This window comes from Rhincodon typus, chromosome 3, assembly GCF_021869965.1.
Source record: "Rhincodon typus isolate 14 chromosome 3, sRhiTyp1.1, whole genome shotgun sequence".
Classification (NCBI taxonomy): Eukaryota; Metazoa; Chordata; class Chondrichthyes; order Orectolobiformes; family Rhincodontidae; genus Rhincodon; species Rhincodon typus.
Window position 1 is genome coordinate 33,326,462 of NC_063334.1, and position 24,296 is coordinate 33,350,757.

Genomic DNA, 24,296 nt, shown 5'->3' on the forward strand with positions numbered 1-24,296 from the left:
TGAAACCCAGATGACAGAGTGTGCTCTGTTGAGGTCACAACACCTAAGCTTGAATAAGTAGCATCAGACTTCAACATTCCAAAAACATTTCCTGATGTATTTTTAGCCACATCATTTATTTTGTCACTGATCAAAATAAATTCTCTGAATGAAATATTTTAAAAAGACTAAGTTTGGAAGGAATCAAACAATAACCGCACAGATACATCTTTCCTTTCATAGGAAAAGGTTCCGCACTTACTCTGTGAATTTGCATTCTTAGCAGATGGAGTCTGCTTAATGTTCTGAACTGTGTCTCCACACCAATAGGATTTGGTGAAAGGAAAATACCATGGCTTCGGAATGCCATATTGACCTGTATGACAAATAGTATGCAGAGAATTACTATTAAAGGAATACACACACTGGTCTCCCACAGAAAATTCAACTTTGTTCATTTCTATTGTAGACCAGTTAAAATTCAAATGGCGTTCTTATGTGAATTGCTTATCACATTAGAGTATTATTGTGTACATTGAATATAATTTTGCCTCCACAAAGCATAGTTTTCTGAGTTGTCTATAGAAACACAATTCTCAGTAAAGGTTTATCTGCGCTTTACAGAGCGTTCATATTATGAAGTTGTTGTATCTTTAATATAACTTGGAGGACTGACATTTTAAGCATTGATGAAAAAGGAATATATTTCAAGTTTTGCAGAGACAGAGTGGGAGTGGTTTCTTTAGAAGTGGCCATTGAAAATTTACTGTGAACATTACAGCTTTTTTGTAAATAAAGCTTCCTAAAGCTTCACATGACCAGTGCTAACTATTGGCTTTGCTCCACATAATTGACTTGCTCACATGTGCTAGAACATCAGGGTTACAGACTTTGGACATATTCTATGCTTTATTATCTTGTCTTCAAGAATAATTATTCATCAAAATGTTTTTTCTTCGGAAAGCTAAACTCTGCAGACTGTGAATGTTAACTAATTATTGCATCGGGTATTTAATTAGTCATCTTATTAAGTGAGAAAAGTACTTTTAATTTATGCTGTGACCAGTGAGTTGTAGGAATGGAGCAAAGTTGCACTCCACTAGTCTTTGTCAGAAAATTAAACAATTTTGAATTTGCATATTGTTGAGATGAAAATTGGAAGGGAAACTTAACAGGTCATTAAATTAATAGCAATTGATCAATTGATATAGAGATGCCTTCTTGATATAACCGAACGACTTGATAGGTTATTTCAGAGGACAGAGAAGGGATCTGTACATTATCAGACCAGGTCTCTGATTGCTAGTTAAGTAACATTATCACGTTGCTGCCACATCTCAATCCGTAAACAGCTCTATTATTTTGAAGGCTGCATAGCAATAGGGCAAGTCTTGTTCAGAATGTAATAATGGGTAATTCCCCAGTCAATAACACTTGGAAACTGGCACTGTTCAAGTGATTGGAATTGATTTTATGTAGATAATTTATAGCATGCAGCTCTCACTGCTCTCGCTATTCTTAAATGAAGAAATAATCCTGCTTTTTCAGGAGATGTAAGTTCAGCTTGCTGCAGTTCGTAGTGACTCTATACAGAATGGTTTAAAAATAGACGCTGCTTGCTGTAAATTAAGCTCTGTTGGTTTTGAATCCTTCTGGAAGCCCTCCCCATTTCCAATTAATTGGGTGATACAGTGGCACCATTAAACACTCCATATTCTTGTACTATAAAATGATCTGGGAACATATGCACTTCCTTGAACAACTCAGTAATTGAAAGGTTACAAAATATTTGGAGAGTAAGAAGTTCTGCACCTCATTGTTTCGTGGGATGATATGATTGTTCATCCTAAAATAACTTATCCCTACCTGGAAAAACTGCCTCAATGTACCAAGTCAGAACTCCATAGAGAAATGTGTCAATGATCATAAGGATGATGGATGTGGTGATGTTGTACTCATCACCTTTCGACGGACTCGAGAAGAGGTTATGCCACTGGACTCCAATTCCCTGCTCTTCGAACTGGGCAAAGTAGTCAAAACCAAAGCCAAAGGCGACTGGAGAGAGCAAGCTCTGTGAAATACAAGATGACAAAAGAACTGAGAAGGGCTAGCAGGGGAAGTCCACAATTTCTATCCAGCACATGTACGTGGTAATTACTTTTATCGCCATGGATATAACGGTCAGGATTTCCTGCATAAATCTGAATGGCATCTACATTAAGTACAACTACAATTACCAGGAATAGCTCAAAAATATAATTTGAAGGTCACAGTGCAAACACACTGCAGCAACTTGAGCATATAGTTTGAATCTGACACTTCAGTGAAGTCCTGAGCTGTGGGAGTGTCACATTATCAGAAAAGCCATGAGGCCCTATTTGCCCTCTCAGATGAATATAAAATATCTTATTGTCAATATTTATCCTTCATTCGATATTACGAAGAAACAGATTATCTAGTCTGTCTGTTGGCATTTGATGTGTGCAAACCAGGTAGGTACATTTCCCACAATACAGAAACAACTATGCTTCAAAATCTACTTATTGGTTGTGAAGCACACTGGGGCATCTTAAAATCAGAAAGATATATTATACCATCAAGTCCTCTTTATGTTTAGTTTCATGACCAGCACAGTCCTTTATGCCCTGTTTTAGGAATTATAAATAAAGTTTTGGCTGAGCAGCGTGAAGGTATAGCATATTGCAGCTGCGCATACTGTGCAACTTGGACAAGGATTCGTGACATTACAATGAGAAACCGAGCAATGCCATGAAGAAAATTAGCTTTGTGCTGACACGCTCAGTAAAGATAGATTCACACAAAAGGGAAAAATAAGATTTCATGGCTGTACTGTCATGGAGTAACACATTGAGTACCATTTATAGGTGTGCTCATTATAATTTATCACATCTTGCGCTGTCTATTTTTCATTGAGGCTAACAGTGAATAATTTTGGACAAAGGTAACATGGGGATGCAGAATTTAACAGTGGACACTGCCCCTAAACTCAAATACTAGTCGTTGGTGCAAAGTCATTGGTGGAACTTTACTCCTCGCTTTGTGTCCTTACTTCTCTAGATTACAGCGTGCTTGATGCAGAAACCGAAGTGAGCAAGTTGGAAAATTGTTACCCAGGGCCTCAAGAAACTGACGATTTTGTAAGCGAGATACAAAGTTGGGTCTTAAGCATCCGACTTACAGCAATGATTTTGACTGAGTAGGTTGTATACTCCTGCCAAGCCATACAGAGCACGTAAGGAAGGTACAGGGTAAAGTAGATGATCCCTCCACAGGCTGCTGCCAGGTTAGCCTTTGAGAACATGGTGCTGATCAAAAAGCATTGTAAGATGGTGACCACACCAAAAACAGCAAGGAATGTGAAGACAGCAATGGGGTTGCTGTATGGCAATATGTTCCCTTCCTGAAAGAACAAGGGGGAGAAACCATCATCAAATTCAACTTTAGAGAAGCATTAATCCAACCAAACCTAAATTAGAACTGTTCTCAAAGTGGCTGTGGTGAAACTAAATTCTATATGATACTGAAGTGAAGTCTACATCACAAACTGTATCATTGCATATATAATGAAGGCTAGCCCCAGCTCAAATTGATTGCCGGTTTAAAAGACACACATTTACTTAAACTGATTGCAGGTTTAAAAGACACATATATTTACTTAAACTGCAAAGTTATATGATTTTTAGTTAGGATCCGACATTAACATAGGTGGCAGAGATATGAGACAGATGCAGCAAATCACTGAAGCAAACATTAGTTGAGTCATCTTTACATTCACATACGGGTTAACGGAATCAAATGGGCCTTTTTGGTAGCACTGCTGTGGTAGCGCTCTCACCTGAGTCTGAAAGTGATGGCTTTTTCAAACCTAGAGACTAGAGCACAAAACCTAGTCTGACGTCTCAGTGCAGTATCAAGGGAGTATTGCACTTCCAGAGGTGCCACAGCTCATGAGAGATTTTAAATTGACGCAGAAGTTTTCTAACATTATTTCAAAGAAGTATAGAAGAGTTATCACAGTTGTTCAAGCCAATTTTTTTCCTTCAACCAACATCAAAAAACAGATTCTCTCTCCATTATCGAATTTCAGTCAGTGGAGCCTCTACAGCGTGCAAAATGGCTACCACATTTTTGAATTTTCATCAGGGCCACTGCACAAAAATATTTCATTAAGTTTAGAGTTAGGGTACTGGTTGCAAAGCTCTTTAGAGCATCCTGAGATCATAAATAGTTTGCATTTTTGTCCACCAATGGAATTAAAGTTTATGCGGCATTGGGTGAGCAACAGGCAGAAGAAGAGTTAAGGCCACAATCAGATCAGTTACAAACATATTGAATGATTCAGCAGGTCTGATGAGCTGAAGGGCTGCTCTTGCTCCTATTTCTTATGTTCTTGTATTTTCAATTTTGTGAATTGTTTTGTGCCTTTCTTTAAATAGCTTCCCATACAGACCTCCCATACAGTGAGGAAAATTTGAATAATTTGCCAAATATTTGGATTAGACAAAGACAAAGACAATCTGTGACAATTTTTTCCCCAAATAATTTTCGCGAATGCATTGAGAAACCCCTGGGAACTCTTCCAATCCACCAATTGTCTCTCTTCAGCATCAATTACAAAAATGCACTTTTACAGGGTTGAATGCGGATATTGCTAAGATCATGATGACAGCACGGGAACAGCATCATTATTTCCAATGTTCTGCAAATGTTTACTGACATTAGTGGAATTGCAGAACTTTTAGAGTGGGGAAGCTACGGCCGTAGATGATACAGGGCCACTTTAAGGACAATTCAGAAAAAGAGCCGCTTACCTTTAGAACTATCACCAGCAAGGCAGCACTGATGAGAAGAGGGATTAAACTGCTGATGAACCAGCTGAGCCACAGCGTGCCACTACTCAGACCCATAATCCTCATGGTCTCCTTGAGACGTGCTTCTTTCTCATACACTATCCCTTTAATTATCACAGCAACAGAGTAGATCCAGGCCAGAGTGGTGAAAAGAGGTAGTGACTGGCTCAGAACGCGAAGAAACCTAAGGAACAGAAAGAGATCATTTGTTTTGTTTTGAGTGCTTTGGAACGCTTCAACCATGGACACAACATTTCATTTTGGTCTGCTAAATTAGATGAAAGCAACAAAAACTTCAAACTATTGGTTTGAGCCTCAGGTGCAGAGATTTGTACACATTGTGGGCTTAATGCACGTTGCCTCCAACACACATCTATATGTTTTACTAACAGTATTCGATTTGATAAAACAGAATCAAAAATTTGGTCAAAGTCATTGATTGTAATGAATGACATAAAGAAAAACAAAAAGAGGTAGAAAGAGGAAATTCTAAAGGTTGGAACCTTCAGACTTCAAGGCACAACTTTTAATACACGGGAGACCAAAATTTGGAATGTACAGAGGCCTGAATTGGAAGATTGCAGATATCTCAGATGATTGTGGGGTTAGAGGAGGTTACTGAGACAAAAAGGCCAGGTTGCTGAAATAAGGATGAGAATTTTAAATTTGAGGCATTGCTTGACCAGGAGCTGCCAGGTCATTGCTTGACCCTGTGAGCACAGGACTGATAGAGGATAGGAACTTGCCATGAGTCAAAAAATGGGAGCATAGATGACCTTAAGCGGAGAATGAAATCAGGTTGCCTAACCCCTTCTTCAGCAAGGGCACTGCTATGGCAGGAGATCTGGAAGAAAATAAAACTATCTGCTGGACGTTGAGGTCTTTAAACTTACAGGTCATCCACGTAGCAGGGGTACGGCATTTGTTGAATGTACACGCCAGTTTTCTCTTTCCTCCCAGTTACAGTGCGGATGATTGCATGCTCTAGTATATCCTGGAGGTACGAGAAACCACCCCAAATATAACGGAGGTCTTCAAATGGGTCAGCACGAGGACCAGGATCCCAATACCTTTAAGATAAGCCCAAAATAGAGCGAAGTGTAACTCTGAGCAACAGGCTTTGATGAAGCAATGAACAAAGTCATTGACACACATTCTTCTATGCATAAAGCACGGCAGGCTTTATTATAGAGATAACACAGTGCGGAGCTAGAGGAACACAGCAGGCCTGGCAGCTTCAGAGGAGCAGGAAAGTTGACCTTTCGGGTCAGGACCCTACTCCTCTGATGCTGCCTGGCCTGCTGTGTTCAGCTCCACACAGTGTTATCTCTGATGCCAGCATCTGCAGTTCTTACTATCTCTGAGCAGATTTTAATATCTTGCTGTTTGTATTACCCGTCCATGATCTTGTTTGTTCTCTCCACGTTGTCTATGTCCATCCGAATTTTGTACTTGACATGCTCTGATGGTTTCGTACTGTTTGAATCAAAGTCCAGAAAGACAATTCCTGCCCAGAATTTCCTTTCATCCAGCAGCTCCATTGATTTATTTATCAGTTTCTCCTCAGTGGACACAGCTTCTAATTTATCCCACTTTACGCACTTGGAATAGAAACATGATACAATCAATAATGCATAATAATGTCATCAAGCATGGTCAGCTAAGATGATGCAGCCAATCATAAGAGTCACAGAGTTGTCACAGCACGCAAAAATGTCATTCAGCCCATTGCGTCCCTGTCAGCTCTCTGTAGAGCAACCCAATGAGTGTTTTATCAGTATAACCCTGATGCACATTTTGAACAAATGCCCTCATAATTCTTTTCTGAAGTCATTGGTTATGTTCACTCCACTATTCCTGTTCATTCTTTTATAATCATCTTAAAATCTGTCTATGCCTAGCAAAAAATTGGTCACTGCCCAGAAATTTGAAAGTTTGATTGTCTGTTCTTAGATCTGCACCTAGAATCAAGTAGCCATTCTGCCCAGCCTTTCCTTCCCGGCAATATTTGCATTGGCCTCCACATGTCTTTGATCCTCTAAACGTGTCAGCATAATCATCTACTCTTTTCTCCTTCATATACATATCTGACTTCTCCTGAAATGCTATTTATCCCAATTAGCTGATCTGGTGACGAGTTCCCCATTCAAGTTGGGAAGAGAAGTCTCTCCAGAATTCCCTGTTGAGATTATCCTATATTTAATATATCTAGTTTTGGTTCCCTTCACTACAGATCTATTGAACCCTTTTGGAATCTTAAAAATCTCTTTTGAGTCACCATTGAGCCTTTCACTTTTCTAGAGAAAAGGATTCACAGCCTCCTTTACTGGGGAAAGCTTCACTCCTCATGGAATGAACCTTGAAGGCGCTTAAAGGTTGACTGTCAAACAAGCCACTACTTTCTGCCTGTGAGACAGACATTCTACCCGCAAAACTAACAGTATCAATCTATTGCAATGTGCCGTAAGACAAGTTTCTAACAAATAGGGCAAACTGGTCTGAATAACCACGCTGAAGTTAATTAAGACTGACCTCCATAGCGAGTGAAATTGTGTGAATCGCCTGTTCAGTCTCATTGTAAACCTCTCTCCAGGTGTACGTAGACCTGTTTGGATGTTGAACCTCTTCTGGATATTTAGCAAGAAACTTGGAGAGGTCAGCGGCTGTCCAAGAGGTTCCTTCTAACTTTGAATCAACATACTTTGCTGTAACATGCTTCTTTAGTAGGCTCTGCAGAGAACAGAAATTGCAGAAAAATATTTGATATCATTACAATAGTCAACAGCCAGAAAATAATATCTATACTGCCTTCCTATGGTGACATTGATTCCACAGCCCTTTATTGGGGGTGGGGGAGAGATACCACTAAATCTGGTAATATTAGATACAAATTTTCTTTCCATCTCTTATATCCTCACGCCACCTTTTCTTTCACACAAACACACTAAAGAATCATACAGCATAGAAGGAGACCATTCACCCATCATGCATATGGTTGCTCTCTGCAAGATGGATCTAATTTATCTCACTTCCTTTCTCCACAGCTTTTCAAACCTTCCCATTTTTACTTATTTATCCATTGCTCTTTTGGAAGTTCATGCTGAACCTGCCTCAAATACTCTTTCAGGCAATGCATTCCAAATCATTACAGTTAGGTGCATGTTCAAAAATTTTCATCTCTCCACTTTGGCCAAATTTCTCAAAAAAAAATCTTCTATTACTTTGTTTGACTATCCATTCTTCACACTTCATCTCATGAAGTGTTGTTGCACTGCAGGAACAATCGCACACCGGTCCAACAAGTCTACTTTTCAGCACATTCTGGATGTACTTTTCTCTCATTACCTTCAGAACACAGGGGCTCAGTGGTTAGCACTGTTGCCTCACAGCACTAGGGACACAGGTTCGGTTCCAGCCTCGGGTGACTGTCCATGTGGAGATTGCACATTCTCCATGTGTCTGCGTGGGTTTCTTTCAGGTGCTCCGCTTTCTTCCCACAGTCCAAGGATGTGCAAGTTAGGTGGACTGGCCATGCTAAACTGCCCACAGCGCCAGGGACGTGCAGGTTAGATGGATTAGCCATGGGAAATGCATGGTTACAGGAATAGGATAGGGAGCTGGGTCTGGGTGGGATGCTCTTTGGAGGAGCGGTGTGGATTCGATGGGTCAAATGACCTGCTTCCACACTGTAGGAACTGCATTGTCCATTCCTACAAACCTGGAGGGGCTCAACTAACTCAATGATCCAACTTGAGATCTTCTTTCTCAGTGCAATTCAAAATCTTGGTATTGGGTCCTCGTGAAAACCCGTGGTGAGAGGTTAGGGAGTGACATGTGCAAAGGGATCTCGGTGTCCTTGTCTTTAAGTCACTGAAGGTGAACACGCAGGTACAAGAAGCTATTAGGAAGGCTAATAGAATGGGAGCCTTTATCATAAGTGGATTTGAGAACAGGAGTCGTGCTTCAATTGCATAGCGGCTTGGTTAGACCACATCTGAAGCAGTTTTGGTCTCCTTATCTCAGGAAAGATATTAATGCCATAGAGGGAGTGCAATGAACATTCACCAGAATTGTTCCCAGGATAGCACAACTGTGCGATAAAGTGAGATTGAGCAAACTGGGCTTCAGTATTCTCCAGAGTTTTGAAGAATGAGACATGACCTTATTGAAACCTACAAAATACTTAAAAGGGTAGACAGGACAGATGCAGATAAGAGGTTTCCTCTGGTTGGAGAGTCTGGAACCAGACAGCATGACTTAAAAATAAACGGGATGCCATTTAGGAGCAAAACAAGGAGAAATTCTTTTACTCAGGGTTTGTGAATCTTTGAAATTCTCTAACCCAGAGAGCTATGGAAGCTGAGTCTTTGAGTATCATTAGAGTACAATTAGATAGATTTCCAATAACAATAGCATAAAGAGTCAAGCGAATAGTGTGGTAAACGGCATTTAAATGTTCAATCAACCATGATCATAGTAAAATGAAAGAGCAGACTGTCCTGTTCCTATCTTTAGTCTACTTTATGTGTTGAGGCTAGATCATTGGAAAATATCAAGACCACAGATATTAAGGGTTAGGGAACCAAAATGAAGGAATGGGAGTTAGGCTATGCATCAGACATAAATTAATTGAATGTTGAACAGGCTTGAGGTTGAACAAATACAAAAGTTGCTGGAAAAGCTCAGCAGGTCGGCAGCATCTGAAACGCTAACTCTAGTTTTTCTTCACAGATGCTGCCAGACTTGCTGAGCTTTTCCAGCAACTTCTGTTTTTTGTTCCTGATTTACAGCATCCACAGTTCTTTTGGTTTTTATCTAGGCTTGAGATTGAATTCCACTTATAAAAATAACCAGGCTTTGACTAAATACAGTTTGAACAGATACACATTGGGGCCAATCAGAAGAGTCAATCAGCTATGTGGGAAATATTGACCATGGTTAGGTTTTATTTGACAGATTAAAGAGCTAGTCGTTTTTCAATAAGGCTTCACTTTAATTTGCACCATTTTAAATCATGTCAATTTAACATTGTATTGATGAGTGCCATTTCCAAATGGTTTCTCTCACTTCCTAACTCCCACCTACACTCCAACCCTCAGCTCACTGACCCTCCCTATGCATGACACCCACCTCCCTGGCTTCTGACGCTCCCACTCCCCCCAATTTACTAACCCTCCTGTCCACTATCCCTCTCACTTTCCCTTACCTCCACAACCCTCTAACTCAAAGCTGCTCTCATTCCCTAAGTTGCTTCCTACCTCTCACCACTCATATTCAGAACCCTCACTTGTAGCATGAGTTCAACAGAAGGTCATGAGTAGTGGGAGGGTTAGCCAGTGGGAGGGCATCACGAGCCGGAGTGTTAGACAGCGAGAGGGTCCAGGAAAATCAGGGCGCGACAGGACCCACCAGTGGGAATTTCAGAGAGAATGAGTGGTAGCAAGGTAGGGAGCACGAGAGGCAACGAGCAGGATGCATGTGCACAAAACAGAGTAGCGTTTTTCTTCTTTATTTTACACTTAAGTTGTTTTGTTTTCAATATTTGATCATTTACCAATGTCCTGTATTTAAACTTTCAGAGTGTAAGCTTTGAATATCCTTCTTTCGACATGAAAGATCCTACAGAACTACTCCGTTTCACTGACCATCTCCACCTGACCTGTGCCGGCCAATCTCACCTTCCGGTCACTGGCCATTTCAACTCCCCATCCCACTGCCCTCTGATATGTCCGTCCTCAGCCTCTTGCAGTGACTTTGAACATAAATTTGAAGAAAAACACCTTATTTTCAGCCTGGGCACCCGACAGCCCGGAGAACTCAACGTTGAGTTCTCCAATTTCAAATAACCTTCCCACCCATCCCCCTGCCTCCCCTTCCACCCCCACCTCCTCCCTTCCTTTCCACCCTCTGACCCTCCCTTCCAGCCACAAACCGGATTCATCGCTCCCATCGACCAACCAGGTCGTACCTACTACCAGTGTCCACCTATCACCACCTTTCCACCTCCACCCCTTCCCTCCTCTCTTTAACTGCAGCTCCTCCTACCCCACCAGTCCTGAAGAAGGGTAATACCTAAACGTTGACTTCTCCTTTCCTCCAGATGCTGCCTGGCTTGCTGTGTTCTTCCAGCCTCCCGTTTGTCTACCAGGGAATTACTGCATTGCTAAATAGAAACCAAAAGAACTGCGAGTACTGTAAATCAGCACCCACAATTCTTCTGAAGAGTCACCGGACCCGAAACGTTAATTTTTTTCTTCACAGATGTTGCCAGACCTGCTAAGCTTTTCCAGCAACTTCTGTTTTTGTTCCTAATTACTGCATTGCATGGTACCTGCTTTTCCCACCAGAGGGCAATGCTATTCATATAAAGTCATTCAAGGACGACTGAAGGACCAAATACAAAAAATGCAAACAATTCCCACCAATAAGACAATTAGTAAGCACCATCCCAAGTTATTTGCAGACAACCCACACTTAACGTACCTAATCACTTGACTACAAAGAACTGGCATATTGAGTAACGAAATGGCCACACAAATTCAGATGAATACCGCTAAGAAATGTGTTTTTTATCCCAGTAGAAAGCCAGGTTTCACAACTGGCTCAACATGACCAGACTCATTCTGTCTGTCTCCAAATAAAACTGAGAGAGTACCAAATCCTTTCTGGCAAGGAGAGTCAGGAAGGGCTGGAAGTGGCACTTAATTTGCGAAAAAGAAACTAATGCAGATAATTGAATTGAACCATGATTATTAGCTTATGAAAGAACTGGTATCCAAAAATGAGTATGCACTAATGCACATTTGCTGCTTTTTGGAGAAAAGGGAGGCAGAGTGGTAGTAGGTGAGGTGCAGGGATATAAATGTATATTCTGCATTGAACCTCCCATTTACTTGAAGCCAAAGACAATACAAGACTATACAGTGACAGTGAGGTAGTGGGGTCAAATTTGGATTGCCCTAGCAAAGTGAAGTACCAGCATGATGACCAAACTGTGCTGTAAACTTCTAAATTCCATGGTGTTGTAAATGGAAGACTTGGTAAGACCCCTACATTTGGACTGCCTTCCCCAACTTTAATTGAATACTTTGAAAAGGGGGAAAAGGGGGAAAGTGAATTCTGCCTGGAAACAGGTCCCTTTGATCTGTTCCCATACTCCAAAGAACATTAAGTGACAGTTTGTACACCTTGAAACAGTGGAGGCGCAGCTGATTTTCCAGACACAGAAACATAACCAGAGACTCGGAGAGGAAGACAGAAACGTTGCCACTGTGAGAAGTAGTGGAAAGGATTGGACTTTGTGTTAGCCACCAAGCAAGAGTACTGATGAGAACTAGTTCTCTGTTCAAAGAGCGACTAGTGATGATTCAATGAAGAAAGAATCGTCAGACGGCACCTTGATGCTGGAAGTCAGTTTGGGTAGACTCAGGAGTCTAAGAGGTACGACTTTCAAAGGGCACTGGAAAACTTGTTGTGCCTTGGTAGCGAGAAGGGAACCTGCTGAAAAGCTGCAAGGACATTGGAACTTAAGCTTCAAATTTATGTATCTGCTGGGAGCATAGTGTATAGTAAGTTGCATCATCAAGCACTTTGGGTTTTGTGAGATTGTTAACGGTGATGTAGCTTTGCTGCAGCTTATAAATTATTTTGTTAATATAAACTGGCTGTAGTGATTTTAGTGTGTTGCTTACAGTAAAATTCCCCAAAATGTAAAATCTTGACATGCTATTCTTTCTGTCATTGGGAAATCCCTCCCTCATTTTAAAAATTATTGCTTCCGACAGGAATTGGAACAATGTAAATCCATTGACTACCTCCTCCCTCCCTCTCTATCCGAAACAGGGGATCTTCTGTCAGATAATCCACCAATAAAAACAAAACTGTTCTCTCCAAAGGTACTGAATGATTGGCTTCATAACTGAAACATTATCTATTTCTGTTTCAGTATTTTGTTCACACTTTAGGTGTGCTTCATAATGAAGACCTCAAATATAAAATGGTCCACTGGATGTGCAGGCTAATAATTAAACAATAATAAACCTACTTTTGAGTGAGACATCAAGATCGCAGTTGTACTTCCTGCATGATCAGTTACATCTCTCAGTTCATGGCAGCCAAAAAGGCTATTATTTTGCAACTGAGGACACTTGTACAAATTGTTTAAATTAAACATGTACTGAATGTTCAATTTCAAAACAGTGAGCATTGCATCACATTTCCTGGGTTCCAAATGTTGAATGAATAGAACCTTATCCAGCTGGCAGCCATTAGAGAATAAAACTAAAGTTCCAACATGTTCATGGATTGCCTAATATTGCCGCCAACAAGTGCTCAGTGAACAGGTACTTTTGTACTACTCACTGGACTATCAGAAAATTAACACAACTATTTGTTTCTTATTTGTATTCATTAATGTTAATAGCAGAACAGTGGTTCACTTAGGAATTATAAAGACAAAAGACCTGTTGTAGTCTCATACTATCTGATAGATAATCTTGCTGCATTATTGATTTTTCTTGGCTGTGCTGAAATAGATTATGGACATTTTCCTCCTAGCTTCATTCACATGTACTCATTTTTCTGTGAGAAGTACAAATTGCAAATCAAAGAATCTTCTCTCTTGAAAAGTGTGGATGGCTGCTGAGGGCAGGGTTGGACTCTATCTGATATCCTCCACAATCAGATATTTGTCCCCGAAGAGGAAAAAGGAAAAACCCAAAAAATGGAGTGGAGAAAGACTGTTAACACAAAAATGGCCAATTTTGTTTACACGCGTCATTAATCAACAATGTGAGATGTAATGGCAACAGGTTGGAATTTAAGGTTTAACCCAACCACCAATGTACTTACTCGAATCAAATCCATTGCCTGACTTCTTTCCATAAATTCCCAGATCTTTGGTCCAACCTCTTTCCACAACTCTCCAATCTCTCTGAAGATACTCAACTCTTGAAAGGTTTCATTAACCTGAAATAAATGAAACAAACCATTGAGATTCAACGACAGCAGACAGATTGGTAACAGATTAGGTGGAGCAACTTTTTCTTAAATTACCTCTACAGTAATTGTCCTGAAAACAGTGCCAGAGGTAACGAATACAAACAGCAGAACATTAATGGAAAAATATATGAGAAAGGAACAACATACATAAAAAAGTAAAGATAGTAAGGAACTGCCAATCCTGGAGTCAGAGATAACACAGTGTGGAGCTGGAGGAACACAGCAGGCCAGGCAGCATCAGAGGAGCAGGAAAGCTGACATTTCGGGTTGGGACCCTTCTTCAGAAACAGCATTTCTGAAGAAGGGTCTAGGCCCGAAACATCTGCCTTCCTGCTCTTCTGATGCTGCTTAGCCTGCTGTGTTCATCCAGCTCTACACCTTGTTATCTCAGATTCTCCAGCATCTGCAGTTCCTACTACCTATGAATGTTGTTTGGCCGTCACAAATCAGCAATAACGTCCTGGATCTTGAGCTCAGACACCAATGACTGGATGCCTCAAAGTTGAAGGCAGTGAATGTAACTAATGATTTTTGGGCATCCTATTCAGGATAGTAACATGGGAACAGAACAGGCCATTCAGCCCCTCCCCCTCAATTCTGACCTGCTTCTAATTAGACCATGGCTGATCTCCAACTACACAGCTGTCACTCCCAAATGAGGCTCCATTCCCACACTCCTAGTTACATCAATGTATTTAGAGATGTTGCCTAAGACACCGACAATGAAACTAAAGAGAATAATTACAATGAAAATGACAAATTACCACCGTGGGAGGGGGACTGGTACAAGATAAGTAAAACTGTTGAGATAAGATGGATCACATCAAAGTGAAAGCTGAACTTCCTTTTCATCCCTGCTGGGGCAAATAATTCTAAGTCCTTGCATGATTAGTCTCTCACAGTTGCCTGGTACAACTGAGTTTGTATTTTATCAGGGAGCTAAAATGAAATGTTATACCTTCTATCTGCAAGAGGATGTACAATTCAAAAGGAAGAAATCAGAACAGACAAATGTGTAGATTGAGAAAAAAGCATTTCCAATTATTTCGGCCTGCTTACCTCCTGAACAATTCTTCGAGTCACAGGGGTATCAGGAGTGTACAGCACTTTACCAACCAGCAACGGTTTCATAGCCCTCCAGATCATTTTAGAGATGGGATTGGATTCCAAGTTCCTCATCAGGTCATTGCAGTACGGTGCTTGAAAGGAAAATAGGCTTTTAAGTTAAAAGATCCTCAAACTATTCCAGTGAAATATTTTCTCCCTGAAAGTTTGTAAGCGAAATAGAAAAGAAATGATAGAAGATTTGTCAAATATGCTTCATGCCTTTTGTGATCTTAAGTGTTTAAAGTCAACTAAGTATTTATGTAATTTAGAAAAGGCAACGATCAGGAAGCACCCCCCGCAACCCAGAAAGGGCATTGTGATAGTAAGCAGATCGTCGGTTTATAATTTATGTAAGTCAGGGGATAACCTTTGGCTAGTGCACTGAGGAGAACTTTCTTGTTCCTCCTGGAAACAATGGCATATGATTTCTAAGGTCCATCTGAGATAGCTGAGCAGCAGGGCCCTCAGTTTATTATCTCATCCAAATCACTACGGCTCAGCAAAAAGAATCAGCTGTCAGCGGTTGTGGCTACGGGTCTGAACCTATGCAATGTCTTATTACGCAAATAGTTCTGGACTGCATTGAATGCCTGCAATCAAAGCATCACCCATTGCCCCAACAGAGATTGCTCAAGAAAAGCCTTAATTTTTAAGAGAGGTCAGGCTGCAAATTGACGTACACAAATCATATTTAACATCCCATTAAAATAATGCATGTATTTACAGATGTGCCAACACATTTGTGAAGTACGGATGCAATATAGCTGTCTTGACAGATATTCCACCTTAAATACAACAGATAACAAAAGTCTGATATCTGGACACTGTATCAATGCAAATTCTATCAGTTATTTCAGCAGGTCTGGCAGCATCTGTGAAGGAAAAAACACAGTTAATGTTTCCGGTCTGGTGACCCTTCCTCAGCATCCGCAGTTCTTTCGGTTTCCATCAGTAATTTGCTTCCCTGTGATAGAAGTTTGGCAGGAAACAGAGGTCAGAGATTAAGCAGGAAATGGAGAACAGATTCTGCCTTTAGATTTGGATCATGGCAAAGTATTCCATAGTTAAAAAGTTACACCAAGTAAAAATTCTCCATAACTTATTCAGTGGTGCTGTGTTAAAGGAGAAATGGAAACAAATAGGTAATACCCACTCCTCCTGCAAATGTTCATTGCACGCAAACAAATGCTTACAGCTGAAAAAAAAACAATGTCTTCCAACCCTTTCTAACTATTGTCACCAACTCAGATTGGAGACATTCCTGGGGTCTCATCTCTGACCTCTTATCTTCAACCATTCCATCCAGTCACAGAGTCTTTTTCTCCCATTTCCAACGTTTTCAGAAAAAAATATACTGAAGGCAAAAGTGAAATAAGTGCACTTTTTTAAAAAAGTATCTCCGCAGTTTCTCTCCTGGATTGCTGTCAGCAGTGATCAAGACATTTTTAACTTAAGTAGCGACAGTCAAGCATGGATACTCACTTGTTGAGTTGTCATAGTGTGTTATATCGTCATCCGTGCCATTTCTACCCAAAAGATACTTGTAGTTGTTATCCTCATACCAATTCAGGGATTTAATTTTTAATCCACCGCCTTCGGGATGACCACACACAATTCTCGACACGGCCTGGTACAGCTCTTGGGGTGACCCTGACATACTGTCATTGGACAGTAACATTACCTCTCTTCGCATGTCAGTCCAACTCTTCACTTCCATTAGCTGCACAAAGATGGAAGAGGAGACAACAAAACAATATGTTTCACTACTCTGGTAACTCTCTAGTACCTTCCTCTACCTAGCAATGGGAGAACAGAGCTTTCTTACCAACTGTACACAGGGGTATTTTAAATCACTGTAAACCTAATCTAATGAGAAAGATCAATACAGAGTTAGACAATGAAAATTCATGAGAAATTTGCAAAAACAACTTGCACTTATATAGGTCTGTTCGTGACCACTGGACAGCTAATGAGGTAATTTTTTTCCAAAAGCAATCACTGCTGTAAATGTGGGCAATACAGCAGCTACTTTGCACACAGTATATTCCCAAAACTTGCAATAGCCAGTTGATCGGTTTTTCAGATGTTGACTGTGGGATAATTATTGGCTGAGACATCAGGAATAACTTATCTGTACATCTACACATGATGCCATGGGAGCTTTTTTATTGACCTGAGATTGGAAATGAGACTTTGGCACTTCAAACAAGGCAGCATGTCACTGAAGAGCTAGCCAATTTGTACTTAGAACCCTGCAACTCAGAGGCAAGAATACCGTCCCATGGCTAACACAGCATGACTACGTTGAAGTGAACAACCAGTTAATGTGAAGATCAATAACTTTTTGCCAATATATTGCAATCATGGCCTCCCTGATATCAACAGGACATTATGAAACTTGAAAGGGTTCAGGAAAGATTCATAAGGATGTTGCTATAGGGAGAGACTGAATAGACTGAGGCTATTTTCCCTGGAGCGTTGGAGGCTGATGTTTATGACGGGCACGGATAGGGTAAATAGACAAGGTCTTTTCCTTGGAGTGGGGGAGTCAAAAACTAGAGGGCATATGTTTAAGGTGAGAGGGGAGAGATATAAAAGGGACCTAAGGGGCAACTTTTTCACACAGAGGGTGATGCTTGTATGGGAGGAGCTGCCAGAGGAAATGGTGGAGATGGGTACAATTACAACAATTAAAAAGCATCTGGATGGGTATATGAATAGAAAGGTCTGGAGGGATATGGGCCAAATGCTGGCAAATGGGACTAGATTTATCTAGGATGTCTGGTCGACATGGATGAGTTAGACCAAAGGGTCTGTTTCCATGCTGTACATCTCCATGACTCTATGACACCATGTAGCAGCAGAGTCAGGTACCACCAGACATGACTCTGACATAAAGACTGGTCAAGTAGGTGGCTTTTTAGGAAGCTCTTGAAAAGGAGGTGGTTCAGGGGGAGACAATCGACTTTCCTTATGAGTGGCATGGGTGCAAGGCCAAGCAACATTCCAAAACCCTTTTATGCACAGACCCAAAAGGCTGCATACATAAGCGGTTCCTTTAAGATATGTTCATGTGTGGCTGCACTGCATTCTTAAAGTGCAAGTGCTTTAGTGTTAGAATGCATTAGGGAGATGGGCAGGGGCAACACATTTCAGGATTGGATACGAGAATGAAAATTATAATTATGAAGCTCTGAAATGATATCTTGATGATTAATGTTCCCTTTTAATATTCCCTTAAAATTTAATTGTTGTATTTGGCCTGTTTGTTTCCAGCGTCCTGTCCCTTTAATTTTCTTTTGTATAACCATGCACACCGGTTATTTCGCAGTGAATTATGTCAGCACCTTTCAGCATGGTTGATCATCCAACTTAATACCCTGTTCCCACTTTCTCCCTATATGCTTTGATCTCTTTCGCCCTAAGAACTACATCTAACTCCTTTTTTAAAAACACTCAATTCATTAGCCCCAATTGCTTTGTGTGGCAGATAATTCCACAGGCTCGCCACTCTCTCGGTGAAAGGATTTCTACTCATCTCACTCCTAAATAGGTTAGACTGTATCTTTAGACTGTGACCCCCTGGTTCTGTACTCCCGGGTCATTTGGAAAATTCTTCCTGCATTTACCCTGTCTTGTCCCGTTGGAATTTTAGAGGCTTCTATGAGAACCCCCTCATTCTTCTAAACTCCACTGAATATAGTTCTAATCAATCCAATCTCTCTTCATAAGTCAGTCTGGTAAACCTTTGTTGCCCTCCTTCTATATACAGAATGCCCCTCGTCAGAAAAGGAGCCCAAAATGACACACTATTCCAGGTGTGCTCTCATCAAGGCCCTGTACAATTGCAACAAGATATTACTGCTTCTGTATGCAAATCCTCAAGCATGTCCGAAGTAATATATCCAAAAAATGTTTCACTTGACTTACTCTCATTATCTTGCAACTTTAATGTATTCTGACCATCGTTAGGTGCCTGGCCGTGCATAAGTTCATTTATGCTGGAATCAGAGAAACCATTGCAATGTGGTTTTTATGAATGACAGATTGGTTGGAATGCTTGACCAACATCAATGCAGAATGTTGCAAGTTTCAGAGGATTCTGGTTATATGAAGTGTCAGTGATATCAAACAAGTTTTCTCACTCTTACTGCCGCTCTTAACATAGCAAGGTTTGGTAGAAATTTTACAACATGGAGTGGACTTCAGGTATTACAGTATGAAAACTGAGACAGAGTATCCCTCACTATAACACTCCAGCTCCAATATTTATGAAGTGGTAGGGAGAGTGCAGGCAAGTTAGCTGAAGAACTGTAGGATCATGCAAGTAGTGTATTGAATAGAGTCAGAAACTTGGAACGAAATTTAATGTGAATAGTTAATGTTAAATATGTAAACATGATAATCCTCAGTAATGCAAGATCATGTGACTGCTAGAACTACTGGGAGATGGTTCAATCCAGAAAATTCCTGTAAAGCCTTGTCCTGTAAATAGTTTGAAGACAATATTCAAGAAAAGGTCATAGTTATAAATAGCTAAGTGTGCCACAGTCTCTTTCGGACACAATCCCAAATAAAACGATGAATGAGACGACAGTCACCGATAATGAAAACAGGAGACCAACTGAAGTCAGGAGCATGAGAAACTTGCTGCCTCAGGACCTTCTTAATATTTTGTACACCTGTCTTACAACTGGCAATCAGCCATGGACTTCCTAGCCAGTGGCTGTGGAACACACCAGTGACCGGAGGCTGCAAATGGGATATTTCACAGAACACTCAAAATCTACAGTACGATCACCTCCGAAATCTGTGAGCTCTGCCACCTACAAGGACAAGGGCAGCAGATGCAAGGGAACACCACCTGCAAGTTCCCTTCCAAACTACACGTCATCCTGATTTGGAACTAGGTCACTGTTCCTTCACTGTTACTGGGTGAAAGTGCTAGAATTAACTTCCAAACAGCATTGTCCCTACACCCCAGGGACTGCAGTAATTCAAAAGGCAGCTCGTGACCACAGTCTTAAGGATAATTAGGGCTAGTAACAAATGCTGGCCCAACCAGCAATGCTTGCATCCTGTGAACAAATTTTTTAAAAAAAGATGATGCAGTTGCATTCTCATTTGCCTAAAGTTATTTTGTTCATAGTTGAGGAAATGAGCTGTAAGTATTCCATCAGTGAGTGCGAAACACGCAAACTGTGAAAAGTTTCTCCTCACTTTTTAAAACAGTCCTCTCTTTGTCTCTCACCATCTCTTATTATGGGCAACAAAATAAAGATAATGGTTACCATTCCTGGAATCAGAATGCTCTGAAACTTGAACAGTCCACAATGATCGAGCCATCCATTAAATCTTCCTCACATTAAAGAACCATTACAGTAGATTCTCTTACTTCAATGTACTTATACACAGCCAAGTAAATATCTGAATCTCAAGCTATTCTAAAAGCTGACAATTACTTGTAGACAGGATTTAATTGCCCTCATGACCCATTAACTAAAGTTCAGCAAAAGGAAAATATTTGCATTTTGCTGATCCAAAATAATGAAAAATTCCAAAAATGCTGGAAAATGTTGATCAGGTAACAGGTAGCAAATGTGGAGAGAGAAGCGGAGTTAACACTTCAGGTCAATAACCTTTCATCAGAACTGATAACAGACAGATCATTCGCCTGAAGCTTTAACACGGTTCTTCAACATTCTCTGCTTTGTCCAGTGGCAGTTTATGTTACTCTGCTTCAAAAAATACGAACTGTAGTTATCTGGTCTATCTAGCTGCAGTCCAAGCAAAACGCAAGTTCCTTTGAGCAGTGGGTACTTGGATGACTTGGCCACATCAGCAAGTTCGGTGTCACATGGTTTCAATTATATTTTGACAGACAAAGCAGCCAAGCCTAAGCTTCAACAGGAAAAGTAACTTGACGCCCCAGCCTCCTTATAACGTGAGCCTATTTCTGTACTCTGAGACTTAAGCAATGCACGTAAAAATATATTTCTTAAAATACAAATCTCAATTCTGCTGCAATTGTTGAGAACTTGGTTCTGCAAGCAGTTTACTTTGTATGTTCTTAATTGGTTACTCTGGCTCGAACCAGAAAAGAGGATGTTGGATCATGCTGTGAAACATGAAACCACAACTAACCTCGGGTGGCTCATCAGTCTCTCACAAAGACTGGGGTTACTACAGTTCATTTGACAAAAAATGACTCCTACGCAATTCATTTATACGTTTATAAATCTGGCATCCAAGCGAAAGGAGTTCCTTGCATAATGGTCACTATTCACATGAAAGAGAAAATCACACAAAGAGTAGCTGCAGATGTGACTGAATTAATGCTCTGATTTAGTGGACAGTGTGTGCCAAAGTACATGAAAAGGAGTAAACAAAACACAAGATAGTAGAAAGGAGACGGGATATAAACAGTCTTTGAGAGCGTGAAAGAGTTTGAAGGATAGACATAGCAAAGATGTTTCCACTTATTGAGGGTGAGGCTGAGGCTGAACATTATGTGCATTATACTAGTTAGTCACTGCTAAATGCAGTAACTTCTTAGCCCAGAGAGAGATAAGAATGTTAATCTCACTACCACAAAGAAGTTAATAGCATAAAGCATGACTTTCCAAAGTGGGGTCAGGACTTCAGCTGGGGCTGAGAGCTGAAATTTGGGAATTGGGAGCTCAAAGGCTTCAATGGCTATGGCACAGCTCTGATCTCTCACCCCCACTTTCACAGGTCTTTCCACCCCTCCTCTGCCTCCAACTCACCCCCGATCCCTTACTCACACAGGTCTGATCGGGGAGTCACAAAAATTTGCAAGCCTCAAACTGGGGTCACAGAAAGAAAAAAGTTTAGAATGCACTCGCATAAGGGTATTTGAGCGATAGCCAGATAAACACATGAGACAGAAAGGGAAAAGGAGAATATGCTGAGAAGGAAGGAGGCTCATGTGTGCCTAAACACTGGGTAAGACCAGCTGGGCTCAATAACTTCTTTTTTTGTTGTACATTTGATGAAATTGTAGCTTACTTGGCAAACCACTTGCTCAGTAAGTTGCAAGTTAACACCTGCCATACCACAGCGATTTAGGCTCAGTTGCACATGTTGATCAGTTTGCATATTTAGTCTGCACTAAAGCAACATTTCTGATGGCATTTGTTTTATCACATCTCTTTGCATTTTTCCTTTGTACAGCAAATCATTATTTTCAACACAGGCTTACGAGCAAGTTTTAATCAAGCTGACCTTGCAGGTGCCTGTGGGCTGTTTTATTTTGAGCTTGTGAAGATCATTTTGAAAATAAAATTGAAGGAGGCCTCTGGATTTATGCAGGAAACTAAATGATCTCTACAGAGTAGGATGTTCTGCAAGTTTGATTCTGACCTGTTAGCAAAAATTGAAAGGGATGGGATGGATGAGGGAAATCATCCAAGTTACCATCTATCAGTTCATGATCCACTGATTTCTGCTGGATGTTGTGGATGGACGAATAGGGTGAGGACAAGACTGGATCTAACATTTAATTAGTCTTTGAATGCCCATTGTTAAAGAAACATGGGAAGCTGTGAGGAAAATTGTATTTCAACTGGACTTTATGAGTATTTATACAATTCATCTTCACCACCTTAGGAAGTCCCAATAAACTGCAACGAATGAAGTACTTCTCAAGTGTCATGGAGGAAATGCAGCAGTGAATGTATGCACAGCAAGATCTCAAAAATAGCAGTACGCCAATGACTGGATGATCTGTTTTTGAGATGTTAATTGAGGGAGTTGATGACAATATACTCAGGAGAGGAGACAAGGAGAAGCAATTGGAATATGAAACCACGAATGGGTAAATGATGAGTTAAAAAGGTAGTTTCCCAAAACAACACAGGCTAGAATAACAGGAGTGATTGCAGTAAGGCCCTTGATACCACATGGAGTGCTTGAGGCAAGTAACGTAAAGGCATTTAATGTGAAGTTAGATAAGTATGAGGGAGGAAGAAATTGAAGGATATGTTGATACAGTGAAAATAAGTAAGGTGGTCAGAAGATCGTGCAAAACTTTGATCAGATAGGTCAAATGGTCTACCACTGCGCTGTAAAGTTCAAAGTAAAATCTGCCCTCAATACAATCTGCTCCATAGAAGTCAACTTTTCTAAATGTGACAGAGCTTGCATTACAATATTGTGTTCCAACACTTGTAGCAAACAGCAACAATACCTGGGAAACTTTCAGAAGAATCGGAATACAAACTATGCTACATTCTTGACATGCAGTACACATTGCACATCTGCATTTATCTAAAACTTTTATTGATCTTAGGATGTCCCAAATTAACTTTTAGCAATTAATTACTTTGGAAATATGACATAATAACAATGACAACAACCAGGTCCTCAGCTTCAGTGACGTTGATTGAGGGTCGCATGGTGGCTCAGTGGTTAGCATTGCTGCCTCACAGTGCTAAGGACCTGGGTTCGATTCCACCCTCGGGTAACTGTTGGCGTGGAGTTTGCACATTCTCCCCATTTCTGCACAGGTTTCTTGTGGGTGCTTTGGTTTCCTCACGCAGTCCAAAGATGTGCATAGTAGGTGGATTGGCTATGCTAAATTGCCTTAGTGTCCAGGGATGTGCTAAGCAGGTTAGTAATAGGAAATGCAGAGTTACAGGGATGAGGAGGGTGTTGGGTCTATGTGGAATGCTCTTCGGAGGATAAGTGTGGATTCAACGGGCTGAATGGCCTGCTTCCACACTGCAAGGATTCTATGGCACATATTAGCCAGTTCAGGAGAGACAAGTCTTTTACAAAATAGTTTCAGAGGAACTTTCATATTTACCTGAGTGAACAGGCATGGTAAGGTTTAACACACAGTCATCTCTGGCAGTGCAGTCCTCCCTTAAGTGGTGGATTAGAGAGTGTAAGCTGACATTTCTTGTGCTCAAGTCACCAGAGTGGTGCTTAAACTGACTGAACACAGCTGATACCTGTAATCCCTTTCTAGGTCACTCCTCAACCTTTGTTGTTATTAATGAAATAAAAATGAGCTCTTTCTACAGTAAAGGACTACCTTTGAGTGAAGCTGGGCAATGTCAATGCAGTTTGGAATGGGAAGGTCAGTCCACAATACACAGCTGCTAATATTGATCATTGAATTGGAAGGCTGACTGAGACAGGTCCAGTGTTAGGGAAATAAAAAGTCAAGGGCTTTTCTGAGATGAGTCAAAGTATATTGTTTGGGGTGGCATAACAGAGTGCTTTAGTCCACATCTGTCAGTGACTGACTGCACTCTTGGAGGCCTTCATGCTAAACCAAGGAAGGATATCTGGACAAAGATTCCACTCCTCAGC

General features: G+C 40.7%; 1 protein-coding gene across 1 annotated transcript in view; it reads right to left on the reverse strand.

Moving 5' to 3' along the window:
* Positions 1 to 24,296, reverse strand: part of LOC109913748 (phospholipid-transporting ATPase ABCA1) — an 87,809-nt gene that overhangs the window by 55,727 nt on the left and 7,786 nt on the right. The window contains exons 5-14 of the mRNA XM_048595338.1: positions 16,440 to 16,677; positions 14,910 to 15,049; positions 13,701 to 13,817; positions 7,383 to 7,580; positions 6,246 to 6,451; positions 5,744 to 5,920; positions 4,812 to 5,034; positions 3,179 to 3,400; positions 1,846 to 2,050; positions 242 to 355 (exon numbers count right to left, since the gene is read on the reverse strand). Coding sequence (XP_048451295.1) covers positions 242 to 355; positions 1,846 to 2,050; positions 3,179 to 3,400; positions 4,812 to 5,034; positions 5,744 to 5,920; positions 6,246 to 6,451; positions 7,383 to 7,580; positions 13,701 to 13,817; positions 14,910 to 15,049; positions 16,440 to 16,677 — 1,840 coding nt within the window. The remainder of the gene's footprint in view (positions 1 to 241; positions 356 to 1,845; positions 2,051 to 3,178; positions 3,401 to 4,811; positions 5,035 to 5,743; positions 5,921 to 6,245; positions 6,452 to 7,382; positions 7,581 to 13,700; positions 13,818 to 14,909; positions 15,050 to 16,439; positions 16,678 to 24,296) is intronic.